Genomic DNA, 26,072 nt, shown 5'->3' with positions numbered 1-26,072 from the left:
CTTTGTCTAAACGTTGGACCATAATTGTTACTCGCTTCGTATTCTGGATCGAAGAAACGCATACTAGTATGGGGTCTTGTTTGTCGTTGAGAACAAGATGTATAAGTCTTATCTCGAAGCTCTTCTGGATAATTAAGGAAGTCGGCTGAATGTGGTCTATTAGTTAATGGCGAAACACGTTTTGGTTTGGGAGGAGCGTTTGCGTATATAGGCGAACGAGTCACACACGTTAAGGTGTTCATGTCCATATATTGTCGATTATTACAATCGTAGATAGCATGCGGCAATGACCGTGTTGCATGGTTATGTTCTTGTGCTGAGACCTGGATAGTAGCGGACTGCGCCATTGAATTTCGCCATTGGCACATGGCAGCGTTCGAGTCTGCAGCAAAATAATAAGATTTGAGCGTTTCATGCTCGGCCACGAAAGCATTTTTGTGAGACACGCGATCTTGACTCATACATACTCGTACTGAATAACCAGGTAACAGAAGCGATGCCAGGAGCTTCTGCTCGTCCTCATCTCTATAGACAAACAGTGCATACTGTGTTAGAACACACCATCGTTTTTTCCAGTGTTTAAGAGGAGATCCTTCCAGTCGATAGAGCCAACCTTTTAGATTAATCTCAGCATTGACGTCTCGTTCAACAGACGGCGGGGGAGCCGCGGACGTCTTTTTACGACGAAGACTTTTACGAAATTCGAGGTTCATCATCGCTATGTTGGAGACGGCAACGACCGGTCTTATAACAACAAACTCACTTACAGTCACCTAAAAGTTACACAAAGATTACTTTCTTTCACGATTTAGTTAATAAGCAAGCGTTGTTACATGTTTCCCCGCTAATTAATCGACGTTATTTTGTCTTTGCGAGAACAGTTGGGAAATTGAGCAGTCTAGTTGTCTCTTAATAAGCGTAACGTATATCGCACAATAACACAACACTGGAATTAAGCACGTTGGACACAGATGAAATCGAGCCAATAGCTTTGATATTTATGTATATCCGTGGTTTTCTTAGTAGTCCTAACTCGTCGTCGGACAGTAGGGCACATAAAGTAAATCGAGCGATGTTTCTAGGAAAAGAACACCATGTTAGTATGTATGATTGTTTTTTCGAGTAAGAAGTCGACTAGAATGATTGCTTGTCCTGCTAGCTTAATCATTGTTAGTCAATAAAGCAGGCATTATTCGTTAATTATGAGTCATAAAGTCTGCAAAATCTATTCGGGGTATCCCGAAACTGCAAATGCAACCGGAGAAGAGATGAACAAACTTGTTGATTCTCCCATCGGTTGCAGTTGTTTGACAATCTGCCCTGTACACCGATTGTGCTCAAGGGGCACCGACGATGATGCCAGGTTAAGCCGGTTTAGTTGCCGAATACAGCGCCACCTATGGTCCAATTGTACAACTAGCTGACGCTTCATTCTGGGAAGCGGTATATCAGCTTTAAAAAAGAGTCAAGCGCTTAACCCTGTCTATTTAAGTCGCCGTAACGACCCTGGAAAGAATTCTAATTTCGTTAATGAGTACAAACGCAATATTAGCAGCAAAATGAATTGTTTTTTCAGGTCTATGCATGTACTTTCTAGGCTAATAATATTACACAAAACGCTAATCAATCAAAATAAATCAAATAAACAATAAATAATTATTGAAAGCAAAATGCCATAAATATAAGCATTATTTCTTTAGTCGTAAATAATTTGTAGGTAAATTTCGCTATACGTTACTGCTAATTGCTTTTTTTTTGCATTTCAAGTCGACTATTTGCTTGCCTCCGCTGCACACTCGTCAAAGCCCTTTAGTAATGCATCTTGCTTTCCGCTACATTCTACATTCCTCGACTCCAGTCACAGACAAAATCAACAGCATCACTAGGTACACCCAGCCACTGTGACTCCTTGTTTGGACCATTCGCTCTTGGCAGTGGCTAGACGAATCGACAGAAAAAAAAGAAGCTTTAACCTGGTCGGGTGCCTTTCGAGCAGCTCTTGACCGGCTTACTTCTCGGCCACTTCTTTCTGCTCCTGGCTCTTTTAAGCATAAGCGGCGCCACTGACAGTTGACTATCGACTGCAGAGATTTCAGTCCTTTTTGGTATCGCCAGTAACCAAGAGCATTCGTACATCACGGAGGCTCCAAAGCGAAAGCTTCGAGTAACATGTATACCTGCTCCTAACTACAGTATTACGACACTGGCGGATGGCTCTCGTTTAGTTGAGTATTAGCAAGTTAGGAAGATATGAGCCTACGTTACTATGTATATAAATAAAATGATCAGCGCTAATACGATTTAAAGCCGCTGCCATGCGTACAAAAGCAATTTACCTCAGTAAAGTTATCTTAAACGCTAGACAAGATCATGATTAGTTAGCATAGTCAACTCGTGGCAAAAACGAATCATGGCAAATAACAATCAGATTACTAAATCGGAAAAGAAAAAGCCAAAAACAACAGAAAAGATAAAGATGATTTGTGAATGGTTTACCACGTGTAGCAAGCGAAAAGACCAATCCTTGTAGGAAACAAAGCTGTTCGTTAATACGAAAGAGAGGATTCATCTTCTCTGACTTGCTTTCTAGTGATTTGTAAACTCTAGGTACGTATGAAAAGATGACTGATATTGTTTTACTATTACAATCAATTTGCTTTATTAATATAATCTATTTACTACTAAACAACAATTATTGCTACCTTTTTAGTCATGTTTTCAGAGACATGTTGTTCTAAAAAACATTGTGCGCGAAGATACACTTTCAATGTAATTGAGTATTATAAATTAATTACCGTGCTTTTGCGTATAGCAAAATAAAAAAACTTTTGTATTAACTAATGTTTTGGGAATAACGGTACCGCTTCTTAAATTATTCATCGGTAACAAAATTAGCAAGAAGATTTTTTAAGATATCTATCTATTGAATGTAGTTGGGTGCCATGTCAGAAGTGTTTGACATGAGCTTATCATAGTTAATACGAATTATTGGTTCTTTACATGTCCCAAGTTTTATCACGTGTATGTTTGGAAAATTCGTTAAATATGATAGTTTCGTTATACATGAGATAACATAGTCAGTAATAGGTTTTTACATCAGAAGTTTTGCGTATTCTGCTTTGCCTTATACCTATAAGGAACCTAAGCTATTCTTATTGGCCCTTCTATTGAACGCGCTCCTTAGTGAGTTTTTAACTACCTTTGTTCGAGCAGGCGTACTTTCAGTTAGATTTGACGCGCCTCAAAATGCTTATGGCAATTTTTCAAAGAAGTGGTAGTTCCAAATTACACAAATTTCAACCCAATTTTTCTAAAGAGATCTCTCCGGTGTCAGTTCATCCGACGCAGCCTCTTTTCACTCAGATTTTAGATTTCCAAAGGGATCCTAATGTTAAAACACTCCTGAGCCTGCTGAAATTCACGCTAAGCTATTCTATCATTCATTTCATTTGCCGGGATGCCGACACGCGACGACATACGGTAAAAATGAAACTAAGGCAAGCAAATAACACTTCAAGGTAGGTTAGATGGACTGAACAAGCGTAACATTATCGTCCTAAGAATTAATCGCAGGTATTAACATTTCTAAGAAGTTGTCTTAATGGTTGAGTTGTTGCAGACTTTGATAAATTTCGCTATTTTCTTTAGCGATCTGTTCCTGATTGACCTCAAGACAGACTGCGAGGCTCTGAAAGGAATCTTCTGTTTCATCTACGAATAGTCTTAACTTTCCTTTGTGAAACAAAACTCTTTCTATTTATATAAAGGCATATCTTCTCCAATCACGTTGATCCGCGCCCATGTCCTTTAAATTATTTATGGAGAACTTTGTACGGTCTTTTCTAAACCAGCGTGTTGTTGATTTTTGCTCTGTTGCGCACTTGACGACGACCTTGCACGGTGTATAGAATGTAAATAGTTACAAAGTGACCTGTGCATGTAGGTACCTTAAAAGTCGGCCTCTGCGTTTGAAGATGGAACAACATTACAAGACTTAATTTTTTAATTGAAAGTATAAATGTTGTGAGGTGCCTAGCGGGGGACTTAGTTCAGATTATTTGTACGTAAAAGAAAAAAAGCACTGCGTATTTACTGCTAGAATCAGAGCACACACGGCGGTTAGGGCACACGGCTTTCAATTCGGCTTTCCACACATCAGCAGATGATCCTAACATATCTACCGAATGTTCCCTTTCCTGTGATTGTGCTGCTACGCCTTTTAAAGGCAGTTAGCGATCGTCGCATAAACTAGTAGTAAAACTAGATTCTCAAAATCGATCGTTGTAAAATTAGGCCATCTGTATATCTAGCGGGTTGCATAGTGCAAATAATTATATTTTAAATAATTATTAACTCCACAGCATTAGCAAACGAAGTTTGGCAATTATTTCTTCAAGTATTTAGCCATCTATGACCAGTTGCTGATTAAGTGTCACCAGATAGTAATGAGTTTAGAATCAAATATATTTAATATTGAAAAAAATCGTGAATTTTCACTGAAAATGGGAACGCGGTAGGAATCCAACAAAGATCAGTGAAAGTAAAAAAAAACTTGACAGTGAAACAACAGCTTGTTAGTAGGGCAATCATTATAAGAACGGAAATCGGAAGGCTTCAGCCTTCCGATTTCCGTTCTTATACAAAAGAGGTGCATGCATCATAAGATTCCAGACAAGAGAAGAGGTTGTTGCCAGGCTTTCAGGCAGAACAGCATGATAATACGCTTGCTGTCGTTTCAATATGAAATTCCTTGAAACTGAAACGGGAACACTGAAAATAAAGAAGAAAAGCAAAATGAAGCAAAAGAAGAAGTTGTTTTTCTACGAATAGAGTCCAGGACAGATTGCAAAATTGACGATATACACTAGAGACAATTACTACCCTTAAAGCTTAAAGCACACATTTACCGTAGACGAGATATGGATCAATCTGTGCTGCCTGCTAGAGATCACTCAGAAAAAATATGTTTAACAGGTGAGAAAGCAGGTTTTAATAGCAGCATTGAATACATTTCGATTCATACTTGCATAGATATTAGGAGCAGTTCTTATACAAAATAGTACTCGAAAGGGAAGCGATCAGTGCTGTCAACTATCTCGACTTTCCGAAGATCGCAGTATGGTTATTTGATGATAATGTACAGTTTCAATCATAATCTGCACCAATGAAAACAGATTCCAACAATTGGTTAAACAATCGTACCGCCCAGTTTAAGGTCCGTATAATTTCGATTGCTTCCATTCTGTAAAAAAGAGCGATAAGTAACGCAACGCTATCGTCGATTTTCTTTGACATGCCATTACTGATATGATTCGGTATGCTAAGACAACTGTGTATAGCTGTTGAAGCTCTTAGGGTGCTGAACTTAAACCGTTATCAAAAGAAAGTATTGTTATTTTATGACTTAAGAATTATTAAGCCGAGTAAATGGCTTCGAGTATTCTAATATAAGTCTTAATATCTTTAGACCAGATTCGCGATCATAATCATCGATTGTTAGCAGACGTAAATGGAGTAATAAAATATAATTCTAATTTTTAATGCTGCGGCAGGAGCTGCTATAGTTAGGATTGATTGAAAGGTTGAAATAGACAAGAAAATGAGAGGTTCTCGAAGTGCTGATGATTATAAACGTTTAAATGAAATGGTGTCTTCTTTTCACTTGTTGTATAGATTCCACCAAATAAAGCCTTAGGATATAAGGCACTAGCTCTTGTGTCTCACGGTACGCTAGGGAATGCTAAGGACTCCACGAAGCTTATAACTTTGCTATCGTATAACTGATCTGTAGAGGAGAGGCTCCAGCCACCGGCAGGTCCAGTATCGACTCAATGCTACATATGACGACCTACTCTTATGTTTCGTTGTTCGAGCTCAGCTTGCTCCTAGTTACTCCGTAAAGTAATCACGTCTCGAATTTTTCTAGATTTTTGTTATTTGAGTCGTCTATTTCCTTATGATTGCCGCTTGTCAGCATAAAATCAAAGCAGTTGACCTTTTAAGTTATAATGCACGTTTGAAAACACACGGATTCTAGAAGACTGATCTCACCCCAGGAGTTGTGCTATTTCTGAACAGACTGTAAACCCTGCAGTTGCAGCCAAAACACGAGTGCGGACACATACGTAACACATGTTACTGATCAACGTTATAAATATCGCTTCTGAGCCTGGTGTCATACCGTAAAGTTGTTCTCATTCCGATTTAACTATCTAACCACGGCACTTGGGTACCGGTCGGAGTGCTAGGATATCATTTGCCAAACGACACTCCGTACCGCAGCCTCGAACAAGGCATTCTATTTAATCGGAGGGTACCGTAATTATCCCAGATTTTTCGGAGTGTTGATTGTGAGATACATCAAATGAAGCATGAACCTGTGAACATTAGTTTCTCAAGCAGTTACTATTAAGACAAACATGTATTAGTAATGTCATATAACTGGCTTGTGTGACCAGTTACTCTTCAATCAAATATATGAAAATAAAAATTGAAATTATTAGCATAATCCCTATTTACGCATATCAGCTTAAGAGATCCGACAATGCAATTTTGCTCGATGTTTTTTTCTTATATGAATCAAACTCTCACTCTATATTAAGGAAGAAATTGGAGAGGTTTCCGGAAAACGAACGTTGAGCGAAATGACAAAATTAGCTATCAAAAGGACACAAAGTAATTTTTTTTGACATGCTCTCCTATTGCAATAAATGAAATATTTGCTTCGAAATAAACGGGCTACGCGTTTCGTTGTTAGTTTCATAGCTTGGGATTCGATATATGATAAATATCTGCACAAACTAATTGCAAGGGAAATGTGAGCCGGAAACCCTAAAGATACCAACGAAGTGGCTGCACCGATTTCAAATACAAGAGCACTCCATATGTCCCAAACGATTCTGCAGACTATCTCTGTGAAACGAGAAAAGCATTAGGAGAAACCTGAGAAGCGTCTATAGTCTAATTGGGATTTACAATCTATAGCAAATGTTACAATATATATGTGATAATTGTAAAAGTGAAGGTTACTATTATCGATAACAGTTGAAAAAAGTTAAATATGGACCTTTTTTAGTCATATAATTCTTCACTAAATGTGGTCGTGTAAAGAGCTTGTCAACAGACGCGCTTGTCAAGAATTTTGCCTTCAGTCTCAACCAGATTTATTGATTTAAATTTAACGTCCATAACTGACGTCCGGTATAGTACAAGTGCATTTGATAAGACGACATTCACCATTGCGAGGACTACTGCTCTTACTAGCGCTGTGGTACAGATCTTCTATTTGTATTTCATTGTTATTGCTCGCAAGCAGCTAGCATTCGCCTCACCTTCTTATACAAGTTATACCGTTCGAGCGTGCACTTTCGCTTTCCGAGCTTACGCCTTACTCACTTTCGGAGAGTCGGGCAGCAGTAGATTTGCGACTTGCAGACGAATTCCGTGCTAATTCTGCTCATTGCCTCACGATTTCGCCTCATGCAACAAAACACATTTCACAAAGGTACCGGGATTCAAACGTACTGCTTTCGCAGCATTTGCCCATCATACTGGCCTTTTTAACGCCTCATTCATCACCGAAAGATTAGATTCTATTTTAAAATAGCCCTCATTAGTTGGCATGCAGTATGCAGAGTGGTGAACACTTCAATTGGATATAATAGCTGTGCCAAATTTAATCGCATTAAGGTATTAAATCCGCAGCATAACTCGGCTCACTTTAGTGCCCCGCAAGAACTCTTGAGGATCACGATCACACACAGGACCACACGAGAGTGTAGCCTTGATACAAAATACTACATGCCATGCTACTTGTTCGTCAGTTTAACTATCCAATTCGTTGCATCAGTGAGATAATGGACCTCCGATACCTTTGTTCCTCTGGCGAACGGTCGTGTAATACTTGTTGTTGCCGCAAAATCGCAAATGTAATTTTTTACGTCAGGTAAAATCAGCCTTTTTCTGATACATCTCCGTGGCCTGCTGAAACAGCTATATTATTTATATGTTCTATGCATACAATATGACACGGTGCAATAGAACAAACTGTTCCGCTTGTCCATATGCATTCCAAAGGTTCTATATGCATAAATTGATTTAGGAGATGTATTTTTTGTCGATTATAGAGGGATTTATCAATATTTATTGTATCAAATATTCATACAGATGTACGAAGATAATGGAGTCATAACCAATAAAACAGTGAAATAAGTATATTAACAAACGAGACAAATTTTATTAGTTTGGTAATATGATAAAATCGAGATAAGTTAGTACAAATATTAAAGAAAAGCGTAATTAACGACAGGAGGAATTCCCTTCGCAATCATAAATATCTCTTTCTTGTTGCGTGCTTTTATTTTTTTTCACAGCTTACCTTATTTCATTGTCACCTTGTAAATTAAGATAACTACGTCATTCGAGGCATTCACATTCTATGTCAAAAGACTACGATTAAATTCAATTTAAACTCTTTATATAGGTCATTCAATAACGACGAGTGCAGGATCTTTGCTCTGCTTTCGCTGCGCACTGCAATTCTGTTTTTAGCATGCCTGTGCACAATGTAAAAGTACACAATCTTCTGTTTACACAAATGCGATTACATGAAGATTCTTGATTAAAACCGCAGTACACAACAACAGGTCATTTTACCTGCGTAGAATTGAGAATTTGCTTATTTGAGTTCTGTGAATATGCAACTATTTCGAAAATAATTTATTTGCACTGTCTCACACTGATCAGCTTAGAGTGATAATTGGGAGATCTTTATTTCTAACTGTAATATCCGCTTATATGGAAGAATCTGAATAAATTACAAAGGGAGCACTGACATAAGCGCTGGAGTTTCTGCTCGAACACCGCAAACGCCTACAGGTTATCATATAAGCATTTCGTATGCTCAGATAGAAAGCAAGAAACGAATGAAACTGTGAAAATAATACTCAATAATAAAAACCCGATTTGTAGTAAAGTACCACTATCGATTTCAGATTTTTTCAGATCCAAGTATTTTTTAACAATTCGACGAGTACTTCGCTAATAACCTAATTATCATTTCCCGTGAAAAAAAAATTTTAAAAAAAAGCAAATTCTTTGCGTCCTGCAAAACTGAATTTTATTGATTACTATTTGAGTAGCAAATACAATATCTTAATACGTATATAATTAATGTTGTCTGTTGTTTTGTGCTTGAATCAATAGCGGAGAGGCCTCATGATCTAATCTGTTTTTCGCGAGCCGCTCGTACTTGGCCCATCGCTTGGGCTTTTTCCCATCGAACTCGACCAGAAGCGGCTCTCAATCGGGCTGCCGCTCAAACACTTTTTTAGCGATTGCATTTTGCCATATCGCCAGCCACCTTACATGTGTCACCAACATGAAGCGGATTGGTCTAGATTTATTGTTGACTGGCTGGAACGAACCCTTCTTTATTTAACCGTAGCCGTCAATTTAGTTATATATTTAACAGAATATTTGATATATTACAGCATAGAAGTCGTTCAGCATAAAATACAAAACCTATATTTTAAAATGACACTATGTTTTAACAGGTTGACATGTCTTGCTCTCGAAACGTACTTCTGAGGACTTTAAAGCTATTTTAAAGACTGTAAGAAGCAACTCAAGGAGGCATATTTTTTATCGAGTTCTTGATTGATACTAGTCAGACATTTTGAACGTCGTGTATTATAACAGCAGAAACTTCAATTTCTGTGCTTTGAAACTGTAATTGTAATAAACACACAACCCGCAAAACAACACTACTTTGTTCTCCAGATACAATGGTGGAATTCATTCTCCACAGTCAATTAACTATCATCCATGCATCGGTATTTAATATTTAAAACCAACCTAAGCCGCTTTGTATCTTGTGTTTCCATAACTGTATAGGTAACATTGAATTTCTAGCCTGAACCGCCGGGTCAAACACATTAAAGTTTGCTTTTTGGAGCTTCTTTAGGAACTCTTTAAGAGGAACAGAAGGCAGGAAAATATCACCGATTTCTTTGGGAAGCTTTGTTAGCCCTTGCTCAGTCTTTTCAAGATGTATATGAGCAGTTGACGCAATTTCGAAAACAACCTGTGAAAAGAGGCCGCATTGTTAACTGTGAAATGTAATATTCCACTTGTTTAACACGATATATCTATATGATTCATTTTTGTTACAATTCTATATAATGAACGCAGTGTAGCAGTCAAATTATACGCTCTATTATGTACAGCTACCAGCAGATACGAACATGCTTTCATCTGGTACTCCTGGTACCTGACGAAGGCTACGGCAAACAACAGTGCGTCGTTCGGAATTCGAGAAAAGATTAATTGTACAACAATAAACATGACTATCAAGAAAACTTTTATAGCATATGTAAAAAAATTCGTTGAAATATCCCTATTTAAATACAGTCTCACAATAGCAGTTTCAGTTGAACATATTTTATTGCGTGAGAGTGGGCGTCACTTTGAATCAAAACGTTTATGTTAGATATTTTATGTTTCGTTTTGTAAAAAAAGGTTCAGCTGGTGCTGCCGGGATTGCCACAGGTAGGCGGCCTCCGGAACAAAACGAAGTGTGTTTACACCCTATTTTGAAAGTAAATTGCTTTGTGTATCTTCTAAGTTTAACCGTCACAAACGATACCACTGTGCCATCCCAGAAATTAGTTTAAAACACCTGAGTAATGGATGAATAATTAATTCCGAATGTTGGTCCCAAGACTCCCCTAAAAACAAAGGCTGGACGTTTTCCCTTTTAATTTCACAAAGAGTCATTGAAGTTATTTAAAGTAAACTGTACCAGAAAGCTAATCCTGGATAAATGGTAGCGCCTTAGAGGGGTATTTAGACTATGCGATTAGTATAATATATATTTTTTCGTACCCCATCGAACGATTTGTCGCTTCGCGTTGTTCTGATATGCATACGTTGGCTTGCCTTTTTTCCCCCAGAAGACTTCTTCAGTGCAACTTCTTATATCCCTACAAGCATATCTAAGGACAGTTGTGCAATGATGCCGACAGGATTTTCCGGCAAAAATATATATATATTAGACGCAAAAATTTCTTAGAATTTCAACAAGTTCACAATATAGATTGTGGTGCACCGCTATATATATATAGATTGTGGGTAACCGCTACACTAGTAACGGTATAAATGCGATTTATTCGCTTTACATCGTATTTTTAGCCATTTTGACGGAAATATTTACGACTAAATGTTTCATGTTACGTTCGGTAATCCTACATTGCTTTAGACAACTAGTCCAGTACCAAACAAAATTAGTTATACCCGGATTTGAACCTACACTATCACATCTCGGTAGGTCGTTGAGCAGACACGTTACCACTCCATTATCACAAAGGCAGAGTTACAGGATTAATATGCTATCAGTATACGCCATAACACTTGGCCACGCTATCCAGATATGCACTTCATCATACAATCTGGTGACCGATTTTGAAAGTCTGCTCTGTGTGGTTAGACCAATATCTCCCCTTGGCTGCTGAAACCATGCCCGATGATGCTTGAGAATATGCACTCTCTCTATAACGGATCGTCTCTCTAATAATAATCTCTCTTGAAAAAGAGCACACAACCACTATTTTTCTGATCTACGAATATATGCCAAGGCTTCCATGTAATTATTTTTCTACAGATTGTACATTTTTTTCAAACAACTGCATGTCTGTTTTCGCGGAGCAACAGGACATTGTCGCGGCTTTAACCTGGGTTCGCGCGATTCACAGCAGTGCTGTGTCTCTTTTGCTTCGATGCGGGAGCCCGTTTATAAGCACGTACTGAGAAACACTTGCTAACGATGATCCCGTTTAGACGAAAATCCACGTGTTCTTTCGACATGCTGCTTCAAGATCTTTCAACTCTATGGCGAGTGCCGTTAGGAGTTCGGCATCCGAAATAGGCCTTTTGTATTGTCCTACGAAAAGATAACTCTGCATACCGCAGCGATCATAAACATTTAACCCACCGTCCACATTTGTGGCTGAGCCCGCCGGCGAGTTGGCTATACAACGGTCTTCCCGGTAATCGCGTGTAAGTTTCGCCACGATTGTCGATAGGCAGCAACGCTACGGTAAGGTAGACGTCATAAATTATTCCTTCTAGAAACGCATTTAACTTAAATGGCAGCGTAACGGGCTCCAGTACAAATCGGTTATCCTGAGCAAACGCGTACAGTACTTCCCCAACGTAATATTTTGTTAGGTGGAGTGATGGTTCCTATTGAAACCGGAATATATAAGTCTTGAATCCCTACTGGGTACCCGCATGGCCAACAAAAGATTCGAACCAGTATTCGGCTGGGCCTGGCATAAGTCTATGGCAATTCCGAGCAAGCGCTTGTACGACCGCCCGTAGACACTCGAGTATCCATTTCTTCCTTTCTCTCTATTCAGCGCTATACCACTGTTTGGCAGACCACTTTGTTCATCCTCAAGTAAATTAGACTCATTTCAGACGATTCGCTCATTTCTCTTTGTCACCAACTGCTAGGACGACGTACTAGTACTGACACAAAATGCGACTGATCGCCCTATCCGTCGTCATCATATAGTAACAGTGGCGGTGATATTTAATACATAGTATTAAATATATATCCAAAATATTTTATAACGATGCGGCATTATATGACATTTTGTTTGTGAGACGCAGTTGTATTCCCAGAACCCACTTGCATATCGTGACTTGGGCTTTTAATAGGCAAGCTGTAGTGATCCATGTAATACAAATTCAAGTGGTCTGCGAATATAAGGGTATTTATAATGAAATTACTATTGCGAAGATAATTACCATACACATTTCGTATTGGTAAAACTTCTACTACTGGAAGCGCTACGAGCTGTTGGCCGAAAATGAGTCTTCTGAAAGGCACTCCGCGCAGGCTCATAATAAAGTGATAAGAGCAGTCAGTGGCTGAAGTTCACCCCTCAAACCGCACGGGTGTCATAACTGTTCGTTGTATGTAAAAAAATGATGCTTGTTCATCTTTGCTAAATTAATAAAATAAACAAATTAGACCAATAGGTAGTATATGACTTGAGCAAGGATCAAATACGAAGGCAAAAAATGCTTGCTTCTCTTGGCTTTCATGTTACAACGGTGACCAATTCTTGCATCGAATTGTGATGTAAAACGGATCTTCTGCGACGATCACAGACGACAACATCAATGATTGGCTGTAACTGAACATCACGCGACATCATTCTTTAGCGAATGTACAACCAGAGAACCTCACTGCGGCTGTCTGGTAGTCTTAAATACCTGGTATGATATATATATGTATACTCGAGTAAATTAGTCACTTAGCTAAAACAGTTCGCTTTTCCTTCGAAAAAAAGCCTTAGTGTGTAAACCGTTATACAGTACGGCTTCTTTAATCCCGAGCCGTTGACTGCAGCAGAAATGTATTGTCAATAATTAGAAAAAAATGATTAACGTAGGTAAACCATTTATTGCCTACAACGCTCGTCGTACGGTACATTTTTATGTGTGACATTACACAGTTGAAGGCTCTACCATCGTCTGTACTTCAGACACTGGTACCACAGAATTTTTCGTTATCCTGACACTTAGTAGGAGACTTGTTTAGATCTCAATATGGCGTCGAAGGTTCCTCTTGAGATTTTATCAACTGCCGTACCCTAGAGTTAAGTTAATTAAGATGCCATCCCGCATTTTATCCTAAATGACTTGTTATATATATATAATGGTAGTGACGTACATTTTCTTAGCATCCCCTCAGGCTGCTCCAGGGCAGAGCAGGATTGCCTTAAGGGCTAGCAACAACGCACTAGCATTCGTGGTAACGTGGAAAACAGGCAATAGTAAAAGTGTCAATATTGTAAAGAGATACCTCTGGAAGACTGGTTTGTGGAGTCCTGAAGGCTTCTTCTTGAGTCACTGAATGTTTTGCCAAAAGGTTTAATGGCAGCTGGCATCGACCCTTTGATGCATTGAATGGAATGCTTCTGTAATACAGAAAAATATATCCTTGTTCTAGATACTATATAAATAATAATTATTTCGAAAGGAAGTCAGAATATAGAAAAATAACACCAGTATCAAGAAAGCTTTAAATATATAGTTTTACCATAGTTTTCAAGCCAGTACATTATAAAATACCACAGAAAGTTCCCCGTTTTTTGATGTATGACAACTACTTAGAAGTTTACCGGTTCTCGTACAACAATGGTAACCTCTTTCCATCAATACACATCATCGCCATCAATGAGAACAAAGAATTCATCTTGGTACTCGAAAGAAGAAGATATGGAGTTTTTGACCTGGTCTTCTGTGGTAAAGGCTTCGCAGTCACGATCATTTTTAAGATCCAATTGTTCTGATATGGCAATAACAATGGCGACCTCACCGCATTGGTATTCACTGTCGGCAGTTAGTACTAGGCCTTCACAAGATAGGAGAAATGTTAATGATAAACTTGGATCGACACAGTTATGGCGTAAAACAATGGTTTTTTTAAAAGTTGTGCTTCAACGCCTGTATAAGAGAAGCCAGTGCATAGACACCCTAAGCTTTTGCAGCTGTATAGTCCTTAATGATGTAACGCCGGTTCAGCTGCATTTATCAATTTATATGACCGCATGCGCTTGTCCTAGAAATATTTTTCGTTACAAGTCACAATTCAGCAAAAATCAATCACTGTCGCAGCATGAGACTAAAAAGGAGTAGACCTCTAAGTGTGTTATCTCTCCTCATCATCTAGCACTCATTTGTCCAACTTTTTACTTAATTTAATGTGCTAATACACTAAATGCGCTAACGTCCATACACTTTGAGATGGCTAGACTTTTATTATAGCTCTCAACCTTTGCAGAAGCTCTTCTCAATATAAGCCACCTATTGAAGGCTCAAGTGAGGGTATCCAAGTAAAGGATCTTAGATTTCAACAAGTGTAAGTGCATGACAAGCTTTTCCTGGAAGTGCCACGAAATAACGTATCGTTCTACAGTAACGTCGTGTAAAAATATTATATTCATATCACGTTTGTTACTTTTTATAACGAATAACTTGAACTAATTTTCACGTACAGATGACATACCCATATGTCTACCCCTTTTACTCACTAACATAAGTGGGCCATATACCGCAACCATCTGGTGTACTTACTTTACGTTTTATCAATTTTATTTTTTAATTACATCGTTTTTTTTTTTGAAAAATGATTGAGATGCTTCCAATCTACTGAGCCGATCCCACTTTTGTTTAATGTATGCCAATTTCTAATCAACCGAATGCTGTCAGTTAATCTTTCACTATACGCCGCAATATGATTTTGGGGCTGTTGACCTTTCATGACACCACGCTATTATTTTCGATTAGGTATACTACCTTCAAACATATATGTAAAAAATATGTAGGTCACATAAATCTATATAAAAACCAAGCCAGAGATTCAAGCCGTGCTCCAATTCGCTTGCATTAATATGGCAAATCCGACGGCCCTCTCAGTAAAAACTGCATCATAATGTACTTGATCCTAGCAATTTTAGGTATAATGAGCGCTCCGTCCCAAGGAAATATATAGGTTAAAATTATTGCCCAATTCCTTCTATTTTAGATTGTTTTCAATTGGCGTATTTCTAGCAAAACGGCTGCTACGCGCGTTTGAATAAAGTAACATACTTATAATATAAAGTAATATGAGCGTCATATATGTTGTAAACTCATGTGAATAAGCACACTAGAGTTAATACCGTTTTGTATTTAAGACGACGGTTTGGCATTGTAGGTGGTAAATTACAATGCTCACTTGGCCCACGAAAGCCCCCGAGATTAACAAACTGGTGAGACCGTGTACGTAGTATTTTAAGCTGAAAGTTTACTCGTCCTCCATACTTTCCTTCGCTTGCCTTCACAGGCTGCCCCTGTCAGGTAACAACTGGATGTAATATATCTCCCTTCCATCACGTTTGATAAACCATTCATATACGAAAGCTTCAGCATCGCAAGTTCAACAATCAAGACTTTCATAAGAATGCCTTATCATACCATCAATGAACAAAAAAGCATCTACAGAGGGTTTTAAGAAAGCTGGTTGTACTTAGTAGCGCTTACTATTCTGTAGCAGGTAAATATCGTACGTTGCTGCTTTCAGTTAAAACAATGTGAGAAGGCTATGGTTCAATAATGATATTGTTGCAGTTAATATTTTTCGTACCCCTTTCTTGACATGCAAACATATAGCTTTAGCTGTTGGAATTTCCCTAAAACTTGCGCCAGTAAATTTGTCCATTATTTTTTATTCTCCATTCAATCTAAGGAAAACATTCTTTACAAGTGCGCGTCCGTGCCTGAATTTCTACTACCTTTCTTTTCTGTTATTGTTATATTCTGTTATTAAGGTTTCCTCACAACACGCTGGCAAGGAAGCCACTGCCAACTGGAAACCAATCTGCTATTACTACTGAATATAAGATTATATCCAAAAAGGGAAAATACAAAACAACGCATTCGTTCACTATCAAACAAATAGCAGAACGCAAACATAAGAGGTTAGCAAGTCCGAGTTGAACGCAATACAACGATAAGAGAGAATCTTTTTATACCAGTGCCCATTCAGTGTCCAGAATGACCATACACCTTTACATCCGAAATCTATATTGATCAATAAAAACTTCATTTTCATTATCGACAAATGAACTCAGCCTAAGGATAAAACAATTATATAGTCCTCTCCATGCAGAAAGTTCTGTTAGGACTTCATTTTCCTTAAGCGTAAGTACCATAATATGCTTCTCATATTTTTTCGTTCCAAAGATTCATCCCAAAACGCGTGGTCTATTATCATGTCAATGCTACCCTCTGCTGTAGATGTTTGTTATTTTGATTCTGTCATTGCCGTAGATGCTTCATTACTGATAATATCGATCTTTGCAGACGATTTATTCCGAGAATATCCCGATATGGCTTCCCATCATGCTTCGTTCGTAACTCCTCCCACGAATATACGATTCGTCAATGTATTTTCTGAGAAGTATAACATGTTCCAGAAATTGAAAGTTTGAAAGTGATCGTATTTACCTATCTAGCAGCCATGACCCAGTTCTTCTCAAATCATTCAGAATTACATATATTGTTTTTGCTTTGTCTTATTTTTACGGCGTTAATGCAACTTTATATGTTCGCTTAGTATTACGTGCAACGGCCTATCTCCGATCATTACCAAGCTAATTTTGCCTGAACAGCGTTCTCTTTGAAGTATTCAGCAGTCCACCACGGTGTTCCACCATGTTGATTAATATGCTTGGCGCTTTCCGTACGTGCATTATAATTTTCAATATCCGCTTATTTTGGACACTGGTTATAGATTGAAAATTTTGTAAACCCTAGTCTATGCTTCTTGTGGGTTGAGCACATAGGAAGAATGATATTCAACCAAATGGCAATGTGAGCTGCCGGTTATGTTGCTCGTTTGAGCTGATGTTCTTCCCTTAGAAATCAGAAAGAGCTTTTAGTCTTTCGTCATAAGTTTCAAAATGTAAGTTCACAATGGTGCCTTATCGAAGACAGAGACCGGTTAACTAGAAAGCAAAAAATAAGGCTTTCATTCTTTTTTCAACATTTTACTCCTTAGTTTCCGCTTCTTTATATATTCAGATATTCAGCTGCTCGTAAGTATGCCTTGCTGGTCCAGGCTTTGCAGAAGTGGCAAGCACACGCCATTGCAACTGCCTCTCAAAATTGCACAGTTATTTTCTACTATACACTTTTATACCCTGATAGTTATTGAAAAATACAGATATCACCTTAGTAGACCTGTCAAAGATTTTACTAAATTATAATATACAGCGGTACAGTTGGTTTTAAGCGCTTATTGCGACTGCAAAAGCATGTGGAAATCTGAAGTTCAGAGGCAGTATTATCTTACTTAAGTTTTACATACCGAATAAGATTAGCAAGGCCTTGGGCTTTTCCAAGATGACTTGCTGTGTGATCACAGTCTACTCTTTTAATTTCGCGTGCCTCCAGCAAAAGGTAGTAGATAGGAGAACAGCTAAGTTCCGCGTATTGCTCAGCAGCATCAAGAGTGGCAAATGCATTATCCTTCATGTTCGCTTCTCGGCTGTCAATTAATCTGTAATCATTCTCCACATTACAGAAATGAAAGAATATTGAGAGATATTTCAATGAATCAAGCAAAACTATGTAAAATAAACAATTTTACGATAAATATAGTTGTACTGCCTACTCGATTCGTTCTAGGATACATTTACAATAATTATGCGATTATTACGCCGAATTAGCTTAGTAAACTCACCTCACCGATATTTTACATTGGCCGATTATAACTAAAGGTAACAGTATATGAACATAATATGAGCATAATCTTGGCGGTGCGCCAAACAATTTCCTTTGCTTATTAACAGGCAGGGAAACAAAGCGTCAGAAAAAATCTCGCAGTGATGTTGTTCTCGATGTCAAGAGCCGCGTGATCGTCCGAAATAGGAACACAGATTCTGTTTAATGTCAGGTAACATGCTCACTACTAAATTGTTTTCACGGTACAGTTAGGTGAGTGTCGATGTACGTTGATCTGTTCAGTCAAGTAGTACACGAACGTTAAGGGAGATAAAGTATTCCGTAGCAATAGCATGTAAATATTCTATAATCTGCAAGCAAGATTACAGGCACAATTAAAGTCGAACCGTCTTGTCCCGAGGCTGAACGCATCTGTGATTAGATTAGGCGGAAAGTGTTGCTGTCGAGCTTGAATAAATGGTAATTTCATGCAATCGTCCCAGAAATCATCCGAAGTCTAATCGTTGACGGAGGGGTTGTCTTCTAAGAGTCATTGTAAACTTTCTCTACAATACAATGCTCAATGACAACAGGGGTATATGGAGAAAAGTTTCCACTCTGAGAAATTGACACAGGCTTAACGGTGCCTATTAAAAGTATCTCAATCGAGGTTTCAGTGTGGTCAAAGAAAGTTGGAACAAACCTTAGATTTACTAACCGGCAATCGAAATACTACAGAATATCCTTGTGAGGTTCGAAGGGGGTAGATTACGTCGAGCATTCATGCCGTTGGTTATAACGAGCGGAAACGATTTATATAGCTCGCATGGTTTTGCAGAGGTTATATATCAACGTCAGCCTCGCTAATCATTTTGGTTAAACGTATGTATGTTGCTAGGATTTGGCAATACTGTCGCTTTCACCAACACTGCTACACATGATCATGGCATTCTGAAGTCGAGCATGTTATTTCAATATACAACGGTGTGCTTGAAGGTTGCAAGTGCCGTTATTTCGGATCAACTCTATTCTCCTTGAGCGCCCAGATGGAACACAAATATGATGTTTTTCAACATGAACAATAGACTCTAACAGTAAGCAAAAACATATAAAAAATTTTATTTTTTGTATATAATTCCGTAATTTCAAATAACTAAAGAACCAGCTCAAGGTTTTGGAAACTTAAAAGAAAAATATTTATATGTCTATCTATTTTGTACACCGACATCTTGTGAAATTATTTCATTTGTGAGAATTATGAATCCAATGTTACAATTATTGCCATGCCTATAATATTTTAGAAGTGTTATAAAGAAGCATGATCCTGTGCTTGTAAAACAGTTTTCCAACGATTATTAATCAACATGTCTGCTCTTTGACCACATATTTCCCAATTTAATTCACTCAAAATACTAAAATATAATTATCTACTTTTTTTGACAATATCGTTAATAAAATTAAAACTAAGCTAAATACCTTAAAAACCATTGCTGTGTAAGAGTATAAGAGGTGAGCAACCATTGTATTTCTTTTGTCACTGGATGTTCGGGAGCTCTGTGTCCATTGTACATCTGAAACCATATATTCACCAACAGTTTCCATTAGATATTTCTTAAAATTGCGTGAACGATACAGAGACAGATTTGTATAAATAATTGAATCTTGCAGACATATAACCTTAGCCGTACGCATTTCTATTTAACTCGGAAAAATATCATGAAGAAACCAATTTCCACGAATTTCTTTTAAGCCCAGCTTTTTTTGCTGACAAACTCGAAATTCATACTTCTAAGACAAAATGGGCAGTTTGCAACAACGTTGCATTGCAGGTAATCGTGAGTTTACCCAGTACTTCTTGTACAGAAGAACATCATTGTCCAGGCTTCTATTTATAAAACATAGCGACATTGCTGGTGGGGCGTTCTCAGCATACGGATCATGTTTCTTCATTAAAGTTTTTATTGCATCTATTACATGTTCTCGGTGCACGCCGTTTACGGCTGCACAGCATCTGCTACGTATCATCTTGAGTGCATTGAATGGACTGTTTTTCTCCTTATAGACCTCGGTTATCAAAAACATTTGGCAAGTACCACGGTATCTCGAGTTCGGCAGAAGACACCTGATACCTCTAATCCCCCGGTTCTTTACTTTATATGCGTAGGTTCGGTGTTTTTTCTTTGTCTATTTGATGGTTTTTAAGTCAATTTATTACTGTTGTTGTTATTCTATATTGTATATAAAATTGCTTGATATTTTTATTAAGACAACCACAGGCTACGCTAAGTGTTATAGATTCTCGGAAATTGCATTTCACCACTTTCAAAAAACCCTAATAAACAATGAGTTAAATCATAAAAGAATTTCGTAATCGCGTTAATTTGTAGATTTTCGCCCCCTCCGATTTTTGTTGTGTAGCATCAAAAGAACCAAAACTTTTGTACAAAAAGCTGGTTAAAATTGGAACAACAAAAAACGTACATAAAGTCTTTCTTGGCAAACACTTAATTGCTAAGAAGAACTCTAAAACATTAGTTTGTGTCGTTCCCTAACTTTTTCATAAATAATTCATATAAGAGGTAAAAAAAATGCAGGCCGGCAAATATCAATTATTCGACAAATCGCTTCATGCCCAAAACAAACGAAAAAAGTTAGAACAAACTTACGAGACATCATACTCTATTTCAATAGGTAGAACAAGGGCATAAACGATAAACGATTTACCAAGTACACAACTGGTTTTATGCGCTAGAATAATGTATCTCTATAGTTTCTCGCAGACTGTAAACGCAGACAGAAAGGAACAACTCAGAGGCCTTAATGCAATGCATAAGTTATGGTTACCAAGCGGGTGGCTCGCAAAACAAAGAACTTTGTGCCTTTTATAAAAAAAAATTAATTAAACGCCTTAGTATATACTTATAACTATTTTAATTAAATACATTTCAGCTAAACGTTCAAAATTGGTCTGTTTTACTTATTTCCGAGTATCTACTTTGTGCTCACAACACAAAGCCCACGACATGGGCTGCTTTTAATAAAAAAAAAGGTCTCGACTGCAACGGTCATAAAAATAAAAACAATAACAATAGTATATATATAAAAGGGTAAGTAGGCTACGCTAGGCTTTAGCAATGCTTTAAGCTTAGTACCTCCACATAATATTACGGACTGTCTAAAGTTGCAACATGAAAGTTTTTACCATTTTGTTGACCTTTTCACCTAATATTTCTATATTTTATTTACACATTTTTAGATTATCGAACTTCTAACTTTAGGAGGAACAGAAAGAGGTATTGTTATTTAATTTATTGTTGTCTTGGTAAAGCGACTGATAGTTAATGAGAGAAAAGCATTTTTTGCCACAACAAAAACTTCGAAGCGAATATATAATGAATACAATGAAAATCAGATGTTTACCTTGCAAATAGCATCTCTCCAAAAGGCAAGCCTGCCGTATCCAATCTCAACCCTGGATACCTGATCCCTAACCAGTGACAACTCTGCATTCAGTGCCCGAACTGCAAATGCCGCCCGTCGATGGTCACCTGAAATTTTGTTGTAACTATAGTAAACCGTATAATGGTTACGACAAAAAATAATTATATCAATCTGTTAATAGAAGGTAATAATTTTTTTTATAAAAACTATGAAACCACAAGACATCGCTATACTAGAACGTTGCACATGCGCGATGCGCAAGTTCACATGATATGAAACAAATTTTTAATTTGGCCCTAACGCGACATTTTCAGACAAATTTGTGTAAAATCATATTAGCTGTATCTGAATCACAATAAGGCTTAATTTTTAAAATACGTAATTCTTTTTGCTGAGGACTGCCTTGGACTGTACCCTTCAGATAAATGGTTGCAAAATTTGGTGGGATTATTATAGAATAGTAATTCATGTTGTCGAATTTAACGGTTTCGTCAGCATGCTAGCCCTAATAGTAATTTTTGTACTTCCAAAATTATAAAGATTTGAGTTAACTGAAACGGACATTTTGTGATTAGAAGTGCATACGTTCTTAGAAACGCATACGGTAGGAGAACAAGCACCCGCACGTATGGTAGTACGTATGTGGTAGTTAAAAAAAAGTTTCCCATACATTCCTCCATAACCCGGATACACCCAGGTGTTGTCTCCCAACAGTTTCAAGAAACCGAATTTATAGTTAACTGGGCGAGTCTGAATGAATATTAACACTGTTTCCCAAATTAAAGATGTGAAAAAAAATTGTTTTTAATCTAAGTAGTGAATACACTGCTTATTTGTAATCTGTGTATCGCTATCAGAATTCAATGTAATTACTAACAAATACAATTCTCGTAGTGCGGAACTTTTAAATTGGCCTTGTTTCAATGGCATATTATAATTGCCTATTTTACCTCAAAATTCAAAGCATTTAAAATATGTAAATCCAAACCTTCAACAAAAAAAATTATCGTTTCAAGCTCGCACACTTGAACTCCTCCGACATCTAATAAAAACGTAATATAGAGACCTCGATTTTACAACTTTTTAATCAATTTTTATACTCTCCTACATATCTTGGTTGCATTAGAAATAACAAATAGAAAAAAACGATTTTATATTTTACACATATGAGGCTATACTCTATTGTTTCCATTTATAGCTAGGCGTCTTGAAAACTAATTCACTTTGAAGAGTTTCGATAGCCGTGATACTTGCAGGAAAAAATGTTTCAACGACTATCCATTCTACCCTAGAAAAACTGTGTATCAACTTACTTAAATTATTTTGTTAGTCATAGTAACAGACTCTCAATTAAACACTGTTAAGGAATGTTATTATATTTATACAACACGTTTATCCTAGTTCAATGGGAGGTTTACATCAGCAAATATTGCGTGAATCCACACGAAAGACACGAAGGCGAAGTAGGAGTTTGGAACATCTTATACTACCTGTGAACCTTAGGCATCAATATGTACTTTTGTCAAATGATTTGTTCTTATAATGAATACTAAATAAACTTCTTTATCTTAAAAAACGTACATGTAAGATATTTCTATTAAATGCTTGTAATAATTCTTTTAGTGTGCGTCTGTTACACATTTTATAGAAGTGTTCTACAACTAAACATGGGATGCCAATAGACTTAGAAAGAGATATCAATCATGAAAGAATGATAAAGCAACAGCAATAACACTCATTTCAAAACTCTTCCCAAACACGAAGCCCTGAAATAAATCGCTAAAAGTGCTGAACGATATACTTCTAGATCTACAAATGTCTCCGTCCAATACGCACCAGATTAGGTAATACGAGGATCGGAGATAACTGCACCGTGAACAGAAAGTAACTAGAGAGTGCTTTGCAAAGGATGCGCCTTTATAGAGGAGTGTAGCATTCTGGACTGCTGCCAAGAGGCCCAGATATGCTTTTTTTTGACTATCGAATCCTTTAAATGTAATATTTTAGGATAAGTAACGCATGGTTTTCCATGCCTAAGGATCGTGTGCGAGCTGACTCGATGCTTTTGCATACAGACTTCAAAGTATCAATATTGTTAGAAATTAAAAAGGATATTCTTCAATCTATCCTACTGGTACCTCTTCCATAATATATAATGTTGAAGTTAAGCAGAGTAAATTTTTTATGTTATGTCCGATGATGAGACCCAAAAAGTGAGTTTTATTATTAAAGCATCGATTAGTGACGAATGTTCAATAACGATTTTTGTTATTGACGATGCTTTCTAGAACTTCAAGAATGGCTTTGGACTGGGCGCCGAATGGCATAATTTTGCCAGTGGATATATCCAAAGTAACCGAATGAAACCGATAGTAAACCGTCGCAATTTACAGGAAAGGAAAATACTGTTATTTTACAATCATTTCATTTATTTTTCCGCAGAGATGGTTGAATTACAGAAAACAAGTTGTTTAACGTCTAATAGACTTAGCTATAAAAGTATTGCGAAGGTAATTGAATGGATAAAAAACATATTCAATAATCAGCTTTAGGTGGACAAGGACGTTCTCACTATAATCTACAGGGGTAACCTGGTGTAGAATAATTAAGCAACTGTTTATAATTAACTAAAAAGCATGCCTTTTTTATATATATATTAACCCAGCAAAGAAGACTCATTCTATTAAGGTTCGCTAGGGCATAATTGGATGGCTCTAATGGTGGGTTTTTAAAAAGTAGGTGAAGACAAAAGGTTTGTTTATACCTAGAGAGTTTTATCGCATTTTACGAATCGTAATTTTTCTTTCTTATGGATGTATATATACATGTAATGCTGCTGCGCACACAATCGCCTTGCTGCGATTTAATTACGAGTTCCGTATATACTAATTATCCCCATAGTTACCTTAAATTATAATATATGGTGCGTGAAAATCTTTTACTCTACTTTAAAACCGTCAGAGTCTTCTCTTACATCTGGTGGCGTGTTACCGATTTAAGGTTCATTAGTTTAGAGGTACATACATTATAATACTGGTTTACGGTATTTTCGACTGTTTCATACAGAGTTAAAAAAAAGAGTTCGTCAAATTATTTATTTACTTACGAATCTAGTGTAGTATATATTATTGGCAATGCTTCTAGCAGCTAGCCCAGGCTTCTATCAGCCCACTAACCAATATAATAATTCTGAAGTATAAAGGGCCTAATAATTAAAAATATGAGTCGTATATCTTTTATAAGTTTGCCAGGTGTAAGATAATGTAATAGGATTATAGATCAACTAAACATTCGCGTAATATTTACTCATTGTGAGTGATCGATGTGCTGCTTTTCAGTCGCGTTATATTAAGTTAACAACGAATATTTTAGTTCTTCGTAAATACATTTGATCGTATAATCGTGCACATAAATGTATTTACCACAAATACATATACACGTGATCAAAAAGTCGGTGATGTAATAAAATAAAACTAGCATGCACACAAACAAGGACCAAGCATTTATATTAAGTAAGCAATTTCTCCCAAAATACTTAAATGTAAGATTCCATTATAATCCTTCATATGGAAGTGGAACTACTGGGGGCTGGTAATCTAAATTAATGTTTCGAGTTTTATGTCCGGCACCGCCGTTAGGTATTCCATCAGACGGCTGGCTCCCAGCACGAAACGAAGCGTGTCAATGGTCGCAGTCGCGCTTAAACCACCACTTGTTCCTAAGATTGGCAGACAAATACGTTACCGACTGCTATATTACAAGGACAGAGGACGGAAGTGCAAGTAACAAACACAACACTTGAACATGATGTAGATGGAAGTAAGGGTTAACTTGGCTCGAATTTACACATGTATAATACAAAAAATTTATATAAATATGTGAAAAAAGGATTTGTTGAGAAAAAAAATGAGAAGAAGTAATAATATCACTAACCTTTTAAAAGTAGCAAGCAGAGGTAATTTTCGAAATCAACTTTTTTTACTAGACTCACACAGTATTCGGAGGGAGAGGCACAAGATGCCAATGCTCGTAAAAGCAGTGCCCCTGATGTCCGAGCACTCTTTGCACCGTGAAATAACCACATGATCCACTATATGGAAAAAGTTGCCCTTCGTAGAACAACACTGACGGAAACATTGACGAAAAAGCTTTTAAGAGTAGTGAAAATAATTGTTTTCAAGTATGCAGACACATTAATGGAGCGAACTGCGTAGTAACACTTTATATGCAACCATTGTTTACCTCAATAAATAAGGTAAACAATACACAGTCAATATCAGATGTTGCGTAACAATAAAAGTGCTTGGTCTTTTGGGTTTAAAAAACACTATTCTTAATTCAAAATTTGCGCC

General features: G+C 37.2%; 1 protein-coding gene across 2 annotated transcripts; it reads right to left on the bottom strand.

Moving 5' to 3' along the window:
* Positions 1 to 9,092: 9,092 nt before the first annotated feature.
* sicily (NADH dehydrogenase (ubiquinone) complex I, assembly factor 6 homolog sicily) lies at positions 9,093 to 25,969 on the bottom strand. Of its 2 annotated transcripts, none has more exons than XM_022831879.2 (6): positions 25,712 to 25,969; positions 21,700 to 21,844; positions 19,756 to 19,850; positions 17,924 to 18,115; positions 13,874 to 13,988; positions 9,093 to 10,084 (listed from the first exon to the last, which is right to left on the bottom strand). In XM_022831879.2, exons 1-6 carry the CDS (start codon positions 25,855 to 25,857, stop codon positions 9,845 to 9,847), a joined length of 933 nt encoding a protein of 310 aa, XP_022687614.1. In that variant the 5' UTR covers positions 25,858 to 25,969; the 3' UTR covers positions 9,093 to 9,844. The 2 variants fall into 2 exon arrangements, with proteins under 2 accessions (XP_022687614.1, XP_022687616.1); XM_022831881.2 differs by having other exon boundaries at positions 21,700 to 21,827; positions 25,654 to 25,934.
* Positions 25,970 to 26,072: the final 103 nt, after the last annotated feature.

Source organism: Varroa jacobsoni, unplaced genomic scaffold (genome assembly GCF_002532875.2).
Source record: "Varroa jacobsoni isolate VJ856 unplaced genomic scaffold, vjacob_1.0 scaffold_358, whole genome shotgun sequence".
Lineage (NCBI taxonomy): Eukaryota > Metazoa > Arthropoda > Arachnida > Mesostigmata > Varroidae > Varroa > Varroa jacobsoni.
Note: the sequence above shows the minus strand (reverse complement) of the source record. Positions and strands in the feature narration are given on the sequence as shown.

What these genes read in the sequence shown, in the direction of transcription:
- sicily (XM_022831879.2), bottom strand. Translation starts at nt 25,857, where the DNA reads ATGTTTCCGTCAGTGTTGTTCTACGAAGGGCAACTTTTTCCATATAGT. An exon ending in GGAGAGATGCTATTTGCAAG is followed by an intron (nt 19,851 to 21,699) that starts GTAAACATCTGA and finishes ATATGGTTTCAG; the next exon opens with ATGTACAATGGACACAGAGC. An exon ending in GGCCTTGCTAATCTTATTCG is followed by an intron (nt 13,989 to 17,923) that starts GTATGTAAAACT and finishes TCTGTATTACAG; the next exon opens with AAGCATTCCATTCAATGCAT.